This window comes from Periplaneta americana, chromosome 10 (genome assembly GCF_040183065.1).
Source record: "Periplaneta americana isolate PAMFEO1 chromosome 10, P.americana_PAMFEO1_priV1, whole genome shotgun sequence".
Classification (NCBI taxonomy): Eukaryota; Metazoa; Arthropoda; class Insecta; order Blattodea; family Blattidae; genus Periplaneta; species Periplaneta americana.
This window is the reverse complement of record NC_091126.1, coordinates 87,128,495-87,146,629: the sequence shown is the minus strand read 5'-3', so window position 1 is coordinate 87,146,629 and position 18,135 is coordinate 87,128,495. Positions and strand designations below refer to the sequence as shown.

Below are 18,135 nucleotides of genomic sequence, written 5' to 3'. Positions count from 1 at the left end.
CATGTCTGGTGATAAATACCAGTATCAAGACATATGATTAGTGTTATGCAGCTGTTGGTTTCCGAAAAATATGAGAGTTTGTTTCTGTCCTTGCATGATGAATATTTACATATTATATTGGGTGATATGAATAAAGTTAAGTATGTTCTTATGCTTGCTATTTTGTTTTTTAAGCATTAAGTCCATTTCCTAATATAAATCCGAAGTATACAGGTTGAATCAAAAATACTGTGACAAACCTTGGGTACGAGTTCTTCACACCAAAACTAGAAAGAAATATATAAACATATGCCTCGTTTATGAGTTATGATTGAAAGATGACATTTCGAAGTACATTCCAATAATGTGGGTAGGTTACAATTATGTACTTTCCAGACAGTCGAGTGATTTTATTATTGATACAAGTCAACCTGTTGTGTACATTGTACACAGATGGCCACCAGATGTTGCCAAGGTAATATGTTCGTGTTACATTTTTTTTACATTAGTGGTTAGTCTGTTGTGTCTGTCTGACTTGTACTGCGGTTCAGTTACATTTGAGCGCCTTACCATGGCAGGATCGCATTTCGTTAGTAGGCAGATATGATTTTCATGAATGGTAATGGACACAGGGTTGCACAGCTGTATCAGGTGCCATTCCCAGACTGAAGGCAGCTGAATCATAAAATCTTTTCTGCAGTTTATTGTCGAGTTCCTGAGACAGAATCCGTAGCACCGCAAGCCTTGGAAGACTGAGAGTTGCTCATACATCTTACCTGGAAGAATGCATTCCACAGGATGTTGCTGAAGAACCAGGTATCAGCATGTGGTACATCTCAAATGTCCGCATGGATTATACTCCATGAACAGTTTCTGTATCTGTATCATCTGCAATATGTACAGGGTCTTGTGTCTGCTGATTACCCAACCAAGGAAAACTTTTGTCGATGGTTTATTGTGCAAACTCCAATCCATTGTTCATCTCTTCAGTCTTGTTTACAGATGAGGCAACATTTGGTGGAGATGGTATCAGAGATTTCCACAAAACACATGTGTAAACTGACACAAATTCTTACAGTTCAATTTAGGCTCGACACCAGTAGCAATTCAAGATCAGTGTGTGGGCTGGTAAAGTAGGTGACTGTCTGGTAGGTCCATATGTTCTGCCACAACATCTTAGAGGTGATGTCTACAGGACTTAATTATGAACATTCTTCCAGACCTTCTAAGGATGTGCCCCTGGCAACATGAGCAAACATGTGGTTTATGCATGATAGAGCTCCAGCACATTTTAGTCGCATTGTTCGAGCTGCATTCGCTAATAATGGATCGGTAGGGGAGGACCAGTTCCATGACCTGCACATTAGCCAAACCTGAATACATTGGATTTTTATCTGTGGGGACAATTGAAAGCCCTAGGGTATGCAACTGACATTCCCAATGAAGAGACACTTTATTAACATGTTGTACAAGCCTGCGACACCATTCAACACCGTAATGGGTCTTTGAAAGGGTGAGATAGGCCATGGTTCGACGTGTCCATGCATGTGTAGAAGCAGGCGGAGCACATTTTGAACATTTCCTATGAGTTGACAGTGTTTCATTGTATGTAAATGTAATCCATGTGAAACATTGTACTTTTTCTTTTGAATAACTAATAAACCAGGCACTTCCGGACATGTTTTTATGACATTTTTTGTTCTTTTGGTGTAAGGAACCTGCCACCAAAGTTTGTCCCAGTATTTTTATTCACTGTGTATATTCCCGTGAGAGTTTACTTTCAAAGTGGGGCCCTACTGAACACTAAACTTTCTCATTACGATTCATAAAAATAAAGTGAAGTTTATACTTTTTTAGTATACCAGTAGTTTATTCTCAGGTTTCTCTGAGTCTGATAAGGAGTAGACTTAACTTGTATATCGTAAGATTTATATGAAAATTAGTTCGATGTGGCAGAATTGTTTCATGCTGTAACTCCGAGAGTAAGGAAATTATGTATGCCTACAGTTAGAAGAACGCTAAGTATGAAGTTTGTAAAAGGCTATACAGATTCGAACAGGATGATTATAATTTGGCTTTTTAATTTACTTTTTTGGAGCCTAATGAGGAAACAAAAGAAGGTTCCCTGTCAAACAAACAGAAAATGAACGTATTCCTTTGTTATCTGGCTGACCTACGATTTCAGTTTGAAATAGCAGAGGATAAGGTGTTCACCAGATTTCGTTTATTTTTCTTTACCTGCTGACCATAGAAGTTGTGTTCACAAAGGATGATATTGAAAGAGAAAATACAAAATTCGTTTTTCTTTTGAGAACTCCCTGTGGACACTTTCCTAAAGGTGGCACCTTTGAATTTCACTACACACTTCTAGATTGTTTGTGATCATATTGCAATCTGAGCCACCGGCATAGCTCAGTCGGCTAAGGTGCTTTGCCTGCCGATCCGGAGTCGTGCTTGGGCACGGGTTCAATTCCCGCTTGGGCTGATTACCTGATTGGTTTTTTCCTAGGTTTTCCTCAAACATAAGGCAAATGTCAGGTATGGCGAATCCTCTGCCTCATCTCCCAAATACCATCTCGCTATCACCAATTTCATCGACGCTAAATAACCTCGTAGTTGATACAGAGTCGTTAAATAACCAAGTAAAAAAGAAATATACGTATTGCGATCTGGTAGTCTAGAAAAAAGAGTGAAATGAAATGATCAACTTCAGTTCACAACACAGTTCCGAAGTGTTTAGTAAGAGTTTATGATTTTTATAACTTTGAAGTTATCTTCTTTTTTCGTATCCCATGATCATGAGACCAAGTCCATGAGGACCTTCCACGGACCAACAGGCAAGTAGCGTCTGTCTGATCCCAGGAAAGGGCAAAGGGGCGACCACATCAGAAACAGTCATGCCGCAGTCTACTATATACAGTCACGAAGCTTGAGTTTTGAGGGTGCTAGAAACAATAGATCGTGACGGTTCTATTTTGCATTGCCTGTAATGAGGCGATATTAGCGATCCTAGTGGTGAGCAACTATCTAATGTTTGCATATTTACTACGTATTGACCTTCGCGACTGTATATACTAGACTGTGGTCACACTGTCACAGTGTGTGTCTCCAGGATTTTATCCAACGATAGGTGCAATATCACCCATCCATGAGGAATGCAGAATATGAAGTTATTATAAAAAATAAAAGTTGAACAGGTAATTATGTCATACGCAGAAAGATCTTTGTATAGCAAATATGACGAACTTTGTTTTATTCCGACAAAACTTGAAAATAAAAACTAATTATGCAAAATGTAAATTTTGTGGTTTGATAACTAAAAATATAGCAATAGAAAAGTACGGTGTACCAGTATTAATATTAATTTAATTTCATGAAAATAATTTATTACACTGGGCATAAATTACGTGTAATTTATGTAAAATATGTATCATGTAATTTGCGCGACCAACTCCGTATGTATGTATACCGGTATATGTATGTGTTTACTGTTTATTACGTGATGACTGTATGAATATATACACACACACCAGTATTTATTTCGATTTATTCATGTTAGAGGAATAATTATTGAGCAATAAAATAGGGCTCACATCTTCTAAAAGAAAATAAGCAAAATCATAGACAGAACAAACTACCGGTACTGACATATTGTGTGTCAGTTTTCATCGCTTACGAGTTCCTGGTACTTGTCCTCGACGTCTCACTAGTCTGCCTCATGTACTTCACATGACCGCTACAAGGCCACGGTCATTACAGTAGTTTGGAAGACAAACCGAAGGAGGTGTGAGTTGAAAATACTTGAAAATGGGAGGCAAACTTTCTTCATTGGATCCTATGCAAGTTGAAGTTCCAGAATTAAAAACACTTTTGGATCGTGATCCTTACTTGAGACCATACGAGAGAGAGATTCGAAGACGGTGAGTTTATAACCTTGTATATTTGTTTTGTACGAGAAAAAATTATTCTCTATGGTAAGAGATTCTCGGGCGCTATGTTTAAGTTCGAAAAAGACGCTTAGAAATTTTGATTGATTTAAAATATCTTTTGAGAATATTATTTAGGTTATGTTATCCTTGAATGTTTACCAGTTTTTCTTACAAGTATTGTAATGCCAAAGTTACTTGGCCAAGATACATAGGTTAAGAATTTTATCGTCTGAACTGATATCGGGAAACAGGAAGCATTGAAGAGTAGGGAATATAGTCGGTTATCAAATGTAATATCCCGTTATTACCTTTGTATGTTTATAGGGCTCCAGTAGGAGATAAAAAAAATCATATCCAACTTTGTTTCATCTGTAATGAAAAGAGTTTACAAACCACATATGGAATTTCGTGGAACTTCGATATCTCCTCACACTACACACGGAGAGAAAACGTACTTAAACCACTACTTTTTCACAACTCTCGGCCTCACGTCATTTAACTACCCCCAACTAACCCACTAATATTATTGCGATGTACCGAAGTACCGGTACATATGATATTTCTATGCAGGAATTCTGCGTTATATGATGAAGGACCGGTGGAGCGGAGAAAAATTCTCTCTGGCACTGGGATTTGAACCCGGGTTTTCAGCTCTACATGCTGACGCTCTATCCACTAAGCCACACCAGATTCCAATTCCGATGCCGGATTGAATCCTCTCAGTTTAAGCTTAACCCGGGTTCGAATCCCGGTGCCAGAGAGAATTTTTCTCCGCTCCACTGATCCTTCATCATAACCCACTAACATTGTCACATACCTCAGCCTCATGTCACTTAGCTATTTCCTCGTTTAACCCATCTATGGTGACAGACAAGAATTATTTCTCAGAAATGTTTCGTAGGACTAAATTAAACTCGCATCTTTAAACTTATAACCTTAGCCTAGTCAAGTGGTAAGTTTCCCAGCCAGAATACAAGCTGGAAATAGTACAGCTATTGATAATATTTTAATAGATAAAAGTAAATTGAATTCCTACTCAATAGGAATTTCAATCAGTAGCCTGTCTGAAAATGATGCTCAGAACCAAAGTGTCAACAATGTCTCTAAAAAATTTCAAGCCACTAATTTAAAAACTGAAGAACAAAAAAGCATAATAAATGCTGGTTATCAGTTACTTAAAATCGTGCCTACATAATGAAAAAATCTTGGAGTAGCTTTCGGTCTGCTTTAGAGGGTTGGCTATGTGAGGCAAGGAGTGTATGCCATTTGCAATTCCCCGAATGTGGAGAGAGCCAACAAACTATCACTACAACTGTTACTTTGTATAATAGACATTACATATTGTAAGAGTACCCAGAAGAGTCTTATGGTCCACCGCTGTGGAGTAACGGTTAGTATACCTGACTGTGAAATGAGCAGGCTTGGGTTCAAATTCTGATTGGGACAAGTTACCTGGTTGAGGTTCATTCCGGGGTTTTCCTTAACCCAATAAGAGCAAATGCTGGATAACTTTTGCATTGGACCCTGGACTCATTTTGCTGTCATCACCTTCATCTAATTCAGACGCCATATAACCATAGCAGTTAAAAAAATGACATAAAATAACCATAAAAAGTCGTGGTGGAAGACATTCTGTCTAGGACTCGCGTTATGAATGCACTCTGGTTCGAGTTCTCATGGGGGAAGACATTTTTCTCATGGAATTTTGGCTGATGTGTGGGACTGATGCCCACCATGCATCGTGATACACTTGGTGAGCTACGGTAGGTACAGCTCATGCATTTTGTCAAGACACGATATGCAGTATGGGAATAACGTTTCTGTGGAGGAGGTAGGAGTAGAAGGGAAGGTCGGGCATATGTCTACCCAGTTCAAGACAAAGACTAACCCATTCCCCTATAATTCGTAAGTAGACTCATCTGCAGTTCTGTAGGAAGAGTGGGGGAGTGTCTTGACAAAATGCATGAGCTGTAGCGAAATCTGATTATGAAAGCCAGTTATAAAGGCAGAGGGGATCATCGTGCTAACCACAAGATACCTCCATTCTGGTTGGATGATCGTCCTCCTCGGCTTCAGCATATGACCATGAGGCCAGCAGCCGGCTGGTCAGCCTGGGCCCATTATTATTATTATTATTATTATTATTATTATTATTATTATTATTATTATTATTACTACTACCAAGAACAGAAAAAATGTTCCATATCCTATCATACCGTCTTTCACTGCTCTAGTAAAGAAAGGAGTCTCAAAGCTGTCTTACTGCTCAATGAGAACAAGTTTCCTTCTATTCCAGTAGCTCATCCTGTTCATCTCAAAGAAAATTATGGAAGTGTTAAGTTTCTCTCGGAAAAATTCAACTGTAGGTTCTATAAGTGTGACATTTGTGATGATTTTAAGTTGTTGGAACTTCTTCTGGGGCTTCAACGTGGCTACACAAAGTATCCATTCTTTCACTCTGGAATAGCATGACTGAAAAATTACCAACAAGGAAAAAAATAGGTTCCAGACGCACACAATGTAATTAATGACCCTCCTTGTGTTCAGAAAGATTATTTTGTTACCCCACTCTATATAAAACTTGGACTCTCAAACAGTTTTTCAGAGGTTTGGTTAGTAACTCTAAAGCTCTACATCCCACCAGACAAATGTTCCTCCAGCTATCTCGAGCAAAATTAAAAGATAGACTTTTTACTGGACCTCAGATTCGAGTGATGCTACGTGGTGGGGGTGAGGCTTTTGAGTTTTTCTATATTCTTTAAATTTCTTAGTATTCTATTACATTTCTGTGATGTCCCTTTATCTTTCCATTTTATAATGGTATGATTTGAAAAATAAGTAAATTAACAGTATGGTAACAAATAAAATTATATGCTCACTTACTCAGTCTTAGTTGCAAACGTCTTTGTTTCCAAGAAACATTTACTAACAACATCGCCATACTTTTTTTATTTTTATTTTATTTTAGTTGGTTATTTAATGATGCTGTACCAACTACTAGGTTATTTAGCGTTGATGAGCTCGGTGATAACGAGATTATATTTGGCGAGATGAGGCCGAGGATTCGCCATAGATTACCTTGTATTCACATTACAGTTGGGGAAAACCTCGGAAAAAGCCCAACCAGGTAATCAGCCCAAGCAGGGATCGAACCTGCGCCCAAACACAACATCAGACTGGCAGGCAGGCTTTGCCATATTTGTGATGGTGATTTTAAGTAGTCCATTTTCTGTCTGAACTAGGCAGAATAGTAGTAAATATCTCTAGGGTCACTGAAGTTTTCAGCCATGTCTTGATTCTTCTCATAGCAGAAAACTCATTTCACAAGCTGCTGAACTGATAATAATAGTAGTAGCTACCCTTAGAAGTTTATGCAACTTTTTTCTTTACTACTTCGTTCAGATGAATGAAGCTAGTGCATTTAAATTCAACTTCTTTGTTTCTAATACAGGTTTTGACATTTGACATTTTTGCTTTGAGAAGAGTTTCATCTACTTTCAGATACACAGCATAGTTCCTAACAAATGGATTTGCCTTCTCAAAATCTAAGTTAAAAACAGCATCAGCAGCATTTGCCAGGAACAAGGTTCTTCACTGAACCTGCACCTTAAAATACCAGTCAAAATATCTAGAATTTCTAATAGTCCACAAATGGATTTGCCTTCTCAAAATCTAAGTTAAAAACACCATCAGCAGCATTTGCTAGGGACAAGGTTTCTTCACTGAACCTGTACCTTAAAATACCTGTCAAAATATATAGGGTGGTATTCATAGACATTTCGCAGCACGTGCTACGAGCGTACTAAGCTAGCCCCAGCTATCCACTGGTTACTAGTACAGAATTCAAATCATATCCTATCGCTAACACTGGTTTATGAATACGAAAAACGCTGATAATCCACCGAAAGCCCGCGCTAAAAATGTCTATGAATATGGCCCCTAGAATTTCTAATAGTCCTGGTCATTGTGACTAGGCATACTTTGACTCTCCTCAGGCTTTCAACAGTTGAGAGTGCAAGACTGTCCCTCAGCATTACATTATTTGGGTGTTTTCTTTTCTTGGATGCTTTTGCATTTTCTAAGCAGATGCTGCGTTTAATTGAAAACTTTTCAACATTCCCCCATATTTAAAAATTCATGATCAGACTTTTTCTCTTCTAATATTTCTATAGTAGGCCTACCTCCTACCAATTCTCTAGGACCTCCAAGTGTGGCCTCGGCATTTTACATATATTTGCTTGTAATTTCATAGAAGTGGTGTAGGTCTACTGGGTACAAAGGCAAATCACGAAGTACAGCTTAATGACATCATGCTTAAGATGCTATGATCTGTGCTAAAGAATACAAAAAAAAAAAAAGCCACTTTAAATTATTTTTCAAAAAACATAATTAAGGCATAGCCTATATAGACATAGACCAATGTAAAGTATACGAATTTTGGTAATTGGGTAGGAGATACCCAACTTTTATGTAGTATATCATTTTTCCGCTAACTTCAGCTCACTGGAAGTACTACTTGCAATTTTTGTGTATTTAATTGGTTTTAATGCTGTTTTTTTATTTTTTACCAGTGGGGCTTTGGGTATAAGTGGGGAGGTGTGTGGGGTATAGCCCCCCAACAAACACAAATTTACATTTCAAATTAGGTTGAGATATGGTTAATATTTTACTTTATTAGGCAGAATATAACACTGAAGTTGGATCGAATCTCGGCTAAGCCAAAGGTAATTATATGAATTGTAAATACAGTAGAACCTCGATTATCAGTCACCCTATTAACTGATTGGCAGATTATCCGACTGTCTATTTCTCGATCTTTTTTTTTCTTCAGAAATAAATAACTTATTTGAAGTACTGTTTTGTACATCATATTAGTAGGTTCTACATATTTTTTTTTTGCTAGAGAGTGTTAGTACAAGCCTTTATCGTTACACAGCATTGTCTGCTGTTTGAATTGCCGTTCTGTAATATAACTTGTATAACATATAAAATGTCTTCCACGGGTGTTAACAGAAAATGTGTTGTGCTATGTATCGAAAAGATGGAAATAATTGGTTTGAGAAAGAGATACTCTGACTCATCTCGCATCAGAATACGAGATTGGAGTTACAACTGCGCGATTTAATAAAAAAAAACAAGGACAATGTGTAAAAAAATATGTAAATCTACAACATGAGACCTCCTTTATTCCTATCTTTCCTGAGACAGTCATTACAAATGGCTTCCTTGCCCCTTAAAAACCCGTCGTTGACAACCAGACTTAAATTAGTAAACTTGTGATTCACTACTGAGCGAGTTAAATACAAGACCATGGAGGAAATTACAACTTTTTCATGGTACGGATTATCCGATTTTTTCGATCAACCGTTCAGTCCATCCCCTTCATTACCACGGATAATAGAGGTTCTACTGTAGGCCTAATTGAAATACATAACAGTTACCCTCAGGAGAAACTAGCACACAAGAAGCTTAGATGATTTTATTCAATTTGTATTGTAATTTTGGTCCATGGGAAAATACTCGTCTTTTATGAATATACTGCCATGGCTCACTGAAATATAGTACTTTAAACAGATCTATTAAACTTAATCTAAAAAAAAAATCCCCTACCTATATTCGATGATATTCACTTTGAAAATCACCTGAACTTCCCATGCGCTAGTTTCACTTATCCTTATCTAGGGTGACCAGATTCACATCGATAAAAAAGAGGACTCAAAGCTTCAAAGAGGAAGACATTGTTCGAAAAAAAGAGGACAGAAAATATGTACTTAGATTTAGACTTAGGCCTATATTTTACTTTAAATTACGTCAATATCTATTTCATTACAAAATATTTACAGTACAGATTTAGGCTTATATCATACTTTAAAGGATGTTAATATCTATTTTATTACAAAATAATTATGATAATAATAATAATAATAATAATAATATGATGATGATGATGATGATTATTATTTTACAAGTAGTTACACTATGACAGTCAAGGGAACTATAATATTAAAGAGGACAGAAAATATCTATTTAGATTTATGCTTAGGCCTATATTGTACTTAAAATGATGTCAGTATCTATGTTATTACAGCATACTTATGATAAAACTCAATGATATAAAATTATTTTGCAGTTAGCTACTTATGAAAGCAATGACCATAACAAGTAGGAGCAAAGAGAGTTATGATCGTTGGCTAAGAGTATATTCCGTCGATGCTGCTGCCACCTATAGGCAAATTATTTGTAAAAGGTGTCAAATCAGATAATTTCAAAATTTCAGGCATACAAGTTACGAAAAAGAGGACATTTGTTGATTTTTTAAAAATCCGCCCAGACCCCGGGCAAAGGCCTAAAAAGGAGGATATGTCCGGACAAAAGAGGACATCTGGTCACCCTGTCCTTATCGTATGATATGAAAAAAAATAATATTTATTTCTATTTCATATATATTATTATGGCATCAGTTGCGAAGTGTTGTCCCACACAAAACAACCTGACACCATTTCCATGAAATTACCTTCTTGCTTAACACATAAGTGTAAGAGGGATTCAATGAAAAACAAAAAGATTCACAATGAAACTAGTTGTACATGTAGATTTTAAAATTCCAGTAGCTTCTGTAAGGTTTTTATCTTAATTTTTATCAATTTCAAATATTAATGCTACTACAACCATAGTGTTTTATAAGGAACTTACATTTCTGATGTCTGCAGTTGAACATTGTGATTTCTTCAGTGATTGTTACTTTTTTTAGAATACCATGATTAGAAGGTTTTGAAAAATAGTAAAATGAGTCAAGGGCATTGGATAATATTTTTGAAGTCCTTCCCCTGATTTTAGTTTGTAGTCCTATATAACCAGATATTACTCCTGCACCATAAAATATTTGGGCTATTATTGTCGATCTTTTGATACTTAAATTCTGAATGCTTAAAATCAGATTAGCTAATTCTTCTACAATTCGTTTTGCTGGCCAATCAATGAATTTGAGAAATCTTTCACGAGGGATGAATTTATCATGAACATAACGAATGCAAGTTGCTATTTCTTAATGCCTAGTCTTATCAATCATAATAACAAAAAATTCACAGCCTTTAACCTCAGTAATAATTTTATCAAGTAAAAGCGTAGAAATTTTGCTAATTGCTTCATTCTGAGTAGTTTTACTACAAAATGCAATGCTTTCATTAAAACTTTCTTTAGGTGCTGGGTAAAAACATCACGAAATTCAAAGAAATTGCTCCTGTTCTTTTACTCTTTGTTTTTATCGTTTCCTCTTAATGATGACCTTGTCTTTTAGAAAGCATAATAATGATGAAAACTATCATCAAGTACTCTATAACATATTCATATCTACTTTTTTATGTGCCCTGAGAATCACAGACATGACACTTCTCCTCTCCCTACTAGATTCATACGTAGCATATTCTCCATGCATGTTGAGTGGTTATTATTTTTTTTTGTGTTTATCAAATTTTCTGAAACCAGATTTGACAAAAGAATCTAAGGAAGAAAAAGATTTACCGAATATTTGACAGGCATAATAAAATACTACCTCCTTTCTTTTGCAACAGTCCTCGAAATATTATAGCATATTTCTTCATAAGTTTGCAATAAAATAATATGCAACAACCTTTTTGAGCACTATACAAGGTGGAAATGAAGTAACTCTACAGATTTTCAGAGCAGATAGCTCATGTTGTATTAAAAAAAAGTGTATTATGCTTTCTAATACCTTAATTTTCTCAGGAAAAAAATGTTCTTTTTTCCCCAAATGTTTAACACACTCCATTTCGGTAACTATTGCGAATAGGATCGTAATTTTTGTCCATATCGATAGAAAATCTAATAAAGAATCATTTATCCCTCTGGTGTATTTCAATATCATGAAGGGTTTTCGTGTAAATTTAATTTGAAAACCCTAATTTCAAGTCACTGAACGATGTGAACAGATTGCAACATTGTATTCAGAGAGGGAGACAGACCTGAGCTCGTTGACCTCTTATATCTGCATTACTGTGTGAGAAGAAAGAAGAGTGTGTTAGCAGAGATGTTGACAGACTGCTGAAACTTCCAACTTTATTTTCTAATTAACCGTGCATTTAATAAAAAAATGTATTATAGGTTTTCTATTCATTTAAGTGTATCCTATCATCCCTTTGCTATTTCACTTCCATCATGTATAGACTAGAAATTTAAAACTTTGCTAAGTTACTGTGTATATTAGGATAGTCTTAAATGACGTAAATTGTTAGCAATTTGCTTAATATATGTAGAAAATATGATTTATTTAAAATACCTTCTCTAGTCACGTATTTCAGACATTTGGGATAAATGTGACGTATCTGAATCACATAAGTAGGCACATTCATTGCATTAATTTGCTTTGGTAACAAGCACACGTTGAGCGATTTCAACCTTTTTATTTTTTCTGAAATGTGTCATTAGTGATCATTTTGAGGTTAATATATTTTTCTCAAAGAAAACCCAAACATGTAAGAAAAGAATTTTTTATTTATTATTATTATTATTTTATTATTATTATTTTATTATTATTATTATTATTATTATTATTATTATTTTTTTTTTTTTTTTTAGAAAAGGAAAAGAGCAGTTAATGATTGTACATTATGTGGAATAGAATTCTAAGTTGAAAAATAACTCGTTTATATTCTGGAAATGTATAAAACGTGAACATAAAACTTCAAGAATAGTAAGTGTAAACAAGATTCTTGGTAACAAAGTAGAACAGCAGTAAGTTGGATTTCAATATAATTTAGAGTGCACAAAATGAAGTTCTTAAAATAGAACAAAATGAAATATTTTGAACATGAAAAAATTGTAAATTATTCAGTGAAAATTTTAAATAATGAGAAACTTGTATAATTAAAACATTGAATTAAAGACACTTGAGTCATTCCACATCAAATCGCACAAAATTATATAAATTTTGACCTTCATATTTCTGATTGCGTTTATATTTTTTTTACCAACTCTATGGGTTTAATAAACCAACAAGTGTATTTTTATTTCCTCCTAAGTCCACATGTTTTTAAAATATTACATGTTAAAATTCGTTAAAAATGTCGCACAATGCAACATTTGAAGTGTCATATTTCTGACGATATTGATGTTAAAAATTTTCTGAAATATGCATTTAAAAGCTTAAAGTACTGTCTTTTATTAAATATTTACTAACTAATTTTAATATAATTATTACAAATATTTTTTTATAGTTCAATTTTTAAAACATATATATCAATGTGAAATAGCCCTATTAAAAATCTAAAAAAATGCCTACTAGGTGCACTGAAGTATTCTTAATAATTCCAGAAAAAATCAGAATGGGATCGCCAATAGTTTAATGGAAATTTAATTACTTACGACACATGTGTAGCGGTCGGCGCAGCAGCAGTGGATGGGAAGCGTTAAAGCGCGCTGGGAGGTTTATTGGCGCTGGATGATTGAATGTTGCAACATTACATCCAGTACGGATCTCGTCACTCGAGGAAACACTGCTAATTTACTTATTATGATATCTTCAAATAATTGTACATTATGCTTTTTAAATGTTTCTTTTCATTCACACTTTAAATTTTCATTCGCCAACCTTCTTTCTTGAACGAAAATTGTTTTAGTAAATCTTCAGTTTTTGACAACGGAATAAAAGAATATAATTTTAATGTACCAGTTACTGTATTGGTTTTAGATTATGGTATCTGGCCTGCAAATTTTCAGTGTGGTTTTTGTGCTTATTCAATGGACAAACTATAAATGACACGTTAGAAATGTTTTTTGTGACCAATCAAACAGTTTTCTTTTGGTGTTGTTATAGGATCTTGTATAGACTAACTCTCGTGGCAAGTCTTTTAACAGTATCTACAATGCCATCACATGGACCTTTACCATGCGACATTGCAAAGAAGTGTCATTCAGCACTAATTCCATAATCGTCTTCATGTAAGCAATTATTTAAATTTTTTTTTTTTTTTTTTTGTGAACTTGATCCATTGGAAAAGTAGATGATTTTTTTTTCATATTGTTGAATTCTTGCTTTAAGAAATTGATTGCTTTGGATTGAAAAAAGTGAAAGGGATCGGTGTTATGTTTCATGGTTTCTGAGATGATAATACTTTTGTAACGAATTTTCTGTATCTCCTTTGAAATATATTACGAAAGGATTTATTTATTTATTTATTTAAATATACAGAATACAGAATATAATTACAAACAAGAGAAATAGAAATAAAATAATACAATCAATATAAAAAAAAGGAGATACAGTAGTATTAACAAAATTTGAGACCGAATGAGCAGCGCTCGTGTTCGGTCGCAGTTCAGATATAATATTAATAGGCCTATAAGAGAATATAAAATAAAATAAAATAAAATAAGAAGTAAAATTGTATTGCATTGTGGCTTGGCATATGTTTCAATGCACACCTTGTATTGAATCTTGTATTACAAATGAATAATTTTCAGAAAAGTCTGCAATAACTATGTAATTTTCAGGTTGTACCTTTCTTTGCATTCCGTCAAAAATAAAATATGGCTGACTTTTGAAGGGATGATGATGCATCTTCTACATGAAAAACTTTACATGCTAGGGAGCCTTTTACTTTTTGAAACTTTTCACGGGGGTATCGTTTTTGTTGTAGCTTTCTTTTCTTGATAGGGGATTCTATTGACATCAAACTCTTGTTTAATTCCTCAATATTAGTGATTTCTAGCACTGTATCCATAGAACTGCTAGAAGAAGAACTGGGATAATCACTTTCTCCATCTGCATTTTCATTTGATTCGTGTTTATTAATATCACAAGAACTACCTGCTTCACATATAATTTCACCTGACCTATCTGGAAATTGATTGATTTTTACAGAACGAATCACATATTTGCACATTCAAAGACTCCTTTAAATTGAGCTTTATCAATAAGTCACAACTTACGCGTCTTAGTGTACTTTTCTTTTTAAAAGCGTGATTAGGAAGGGAAATGGACTTAAACACTTGTTATATATTACTTGATCTTTACCATCACTCATGTTGTATAGAAGTCACGTCACTGCGTGAAATTCAAACCCAAACTGATTACTTTTCTCTTCTATATTTTGTCTCCTGCCATCTGTTTACTGCCATAAAGTTTACTGCCTTACCCAGCCTTGCTATCATCAAACACTTGGATATATTACAGTATAAACATACAGAACTGTGAAGGGCTTCCCCTCTTAGCTGAGCTGACAATAATAAAATAATTTTAGGTAAGATATTTACTGTTCCTTAAGGTATTAATCATTTGATGATTAGTATGGTGACATCAGATGCAACGGAGGATTTCGTAAAACTTTCCACAGGCAGCCTTCTAGCCTATGGCTGCAAGCAGTTCATTAGCTGGGCATTGCGAGCGCTTGCATGCCTCCGGAAAATAAATTGTTACAAATGTATGGGTGCTGATCCCATATTTATAAATGCAGTAGTTTACAGATAATACATCAGCGAACAAGTCTAAATTTTTTCAGATTTTTAACTTGGCTATTTAATATAGTAATTTTGCTTTGAAAAAGAAACGATTAAAAAAATAGGCCAAATTTTAAATTTATTTGTGATAGGCCTAAAGTAATAAAAAGTGTTGTATTTAGTCTTTCAAATGCGCCGAACTGCAAATCTCAATTATATGTAGACACAGAGTTCCAAGTGAGTTTATGTAACGATGTGCGCATAATTTACGTAACTTCAAATAGTCATAACTACACAAATAATTAATAATTGTGAAAATAAAACAATACGGGTCTCCTTATTTGATGTCTGGAATTCATGAAAAAAAATTCGACCATTTCTGAGAAGGTCGTGTTTTATTGCTGTGCGATTTGATGTGGAATGACTCAAATAATGCATCCCAACTTCATGCAACGAAATAAAAAATTTGAATGAGAGTAAACCACGGCCCGAATCTTGATTAATGTGCAACACTTCATTTTGCAGATTTTAGTGCGTCTTATTTGATGCAAATACTACCAAAAATTGTGGACATTAAATTGCGTAACTATATTCTTCATTGTCCACAGTATTCTTAAATTTTCGTTACAAACTTGAGACTCTGTAAAATGCAAACTTTCCACAGTGCACAAAATTAGTTGTTTCATATCATCTAATAACTTTCAACATTATATGTTAGGAAAACATGTACTGTATATGAGTTGGTTTGAGTCATAACTCCCATGCTCCAAAAAAATGCATAGAACCTAATTCAGGGGTTAATTTTTCACAAACAAGCGTAAACAGGCGACAAACTTCCTGGTTTCTGTCAAAAGTCTCATGAGCCACTGGATCTTGTGAGTTCTGTTGTATAGCGCTTCTCGACCAATCACTGATCAGTATTTCCCTCCCGCTTCTCCACTTCTTGTTGTGTAGAATAGGGTTGTGGTTGAGTATCTTGTATGTGCGTTGTTATTTTTATAAATATCAGTGAATTTAGCAGCTGTAATTGAGCATTTTGTAAGCATAATATTATGGAAGAGAATGTATTATTGGTTGGAGAAAGAGGATGACCACGGAAATGTGTAGCAGCTCCAGAAATAACGAAAAGAAACGAGACCAAATTAGCAAGGTTAATATTCTTTTCTGATTCTGCTTGGCTCCTACTGATGTATTGATAAATTAAGTAGGGCCTAGTGTTTTATCACAATTGTAATATATTCAAGTTCTACTTGTATATCATTGATGGTGCTGTGAATAATCATCAACTGGACAGTACTGAACATATGTGTGAATTGATGGAAGCAGATATTAGTCTTGTGATATAAAGGAACGTAGTACGTAACGAAAATTTTAGTTTTGATAACATTTATAATCAGTATTTCTTTTGTAGGTTGTAAATTGAGGGGTCGACTCAAATGAGGGGAGGACCCGCTTTTCTAAGAAAATTTAATTTTCTCGTCTCTAGAATGTTGTGTCATAATTGCAGTAACTCTGGCAATAGCTCAGCCCACTGGAATTTAAATTTCCACCATAAATTCTCAGACTGTTCTGAGAATACTTAATTTCCCTATTCCAAGATTTGTGACTTATCCTTCTCTCTGACTGAACACCTCAATTTATATTGCACTATATTATTTTGTAAAATGCACTCAACTGAAAAATTTAATAATTGGATACCTATTGTTTTATATTGAATTTAAAAATATGCTTGAGGTAATGTTATTGTGTAATATTTTAATTTGTTACTGTCAAATCTCACATGATCCCAACTGGTCATTATCTAAACTCACATGGAGCACTCTCAGAACACTCATGATCCAAAGGTCATTGTCAAAACTCGTATGATCCATAATTTAAAACTAAATAACTTTTACTCCAGTATAAATAAATACGGTTACAAATCTGAATAGTAGTTTTTAATCATTACTCTTTCATTTATTAACCTTCATTGTGAAGTAAATGGGCTCCAAGTATTACAAATATGTTTTCTCTCATTTGTGAAAATTTTCATTTTTGGAATAAGTAAGTTATGACTCTAACCGACTCATATCATCACTGATTACTACTATATTCTATTAATCTGAAACAGCATTTTATACCTGGTATCACACTTACTCCTTCATCTTCTATTCGAGAAATTATGTGCAACAGTGTTCATGAATCTTTATTGTTTCTTTAAAGTTATGCCTGCTTCCAAGACTATGTGGACAAAGTCAAGGAGCACGAAGGAGGACTGGACAACTTCACTCAGGGATATAAATACTATGGGATTCACGTGAACAATGATAACTCTGTTACGGCGAGGGAATGGGCTCCTGGTGCAGTGCAGGTGTTTCTCACAGGAGACTTCAGTATGTTCATCTGAAAATATTCTTATCTGACTAATAGGTTAACATTTTAAAACTTGGCAATATTTCTTAATACTTTAATTGCTATATAGAGTAACAAATGATAATTTTACTTACATCTAGAACTTTTCTTTGAGATAGTTCATGCTGTAGTGCATATTAAGTTGTAATTGTGGGTTAATAGCCAAGATACAACTGATTTGGACACTTTGTTAAAAGGACATAAATCTCAGATCACAAAAAAATGGAAAATATTTATAATAATAATAATAATAATAATAATAATAATAATAATAATAATACAGTAGAAGCTCTACTATCCGTGGTAATGATGGGGGTGGACTGAATGGTTAATCGAAAACATCTAATAATCCGAAAAAAAAATGTTCATAGTTCAAGAACAT

The 18,135-nt window shown here is 34.5% G+C and overlaps 1 protein-coding gene across 2 annotated transcripts in view; it reads left to right on the top strand.

Annotated features, from left to right (window-relative positions):
• The first annotated feature begins 3,674 nt into the window (after window positions 1-3,674).
• Window positions 3,675-18,135, top strand: part of AGBE (1,4-alpha-glucan-branching enzyme) — a 68,083-nt gene continuing 53,622 nt past the window's right edge. The window contains exons 1-2 of one of the 2 annotated variants that reach the window (XM_069837852.1): window positions 3,675-3,899; window positions 17,565-17,734. In XM_069837852.1, coding sequence (XP_069693953.1) covers window positions 3,787-3,899; window positions 17,565-17,734 — 283 coding nt within the window. In that variant the 5' untranslated portion in view covers window positions 3,675-3,786. The remainder of the gene's footprint in view (window positions 3,900-17,564; window positions 17,735-18,135) is intronic. The other variant, XM_069837853.1, reaches the window with a different exon arrangement.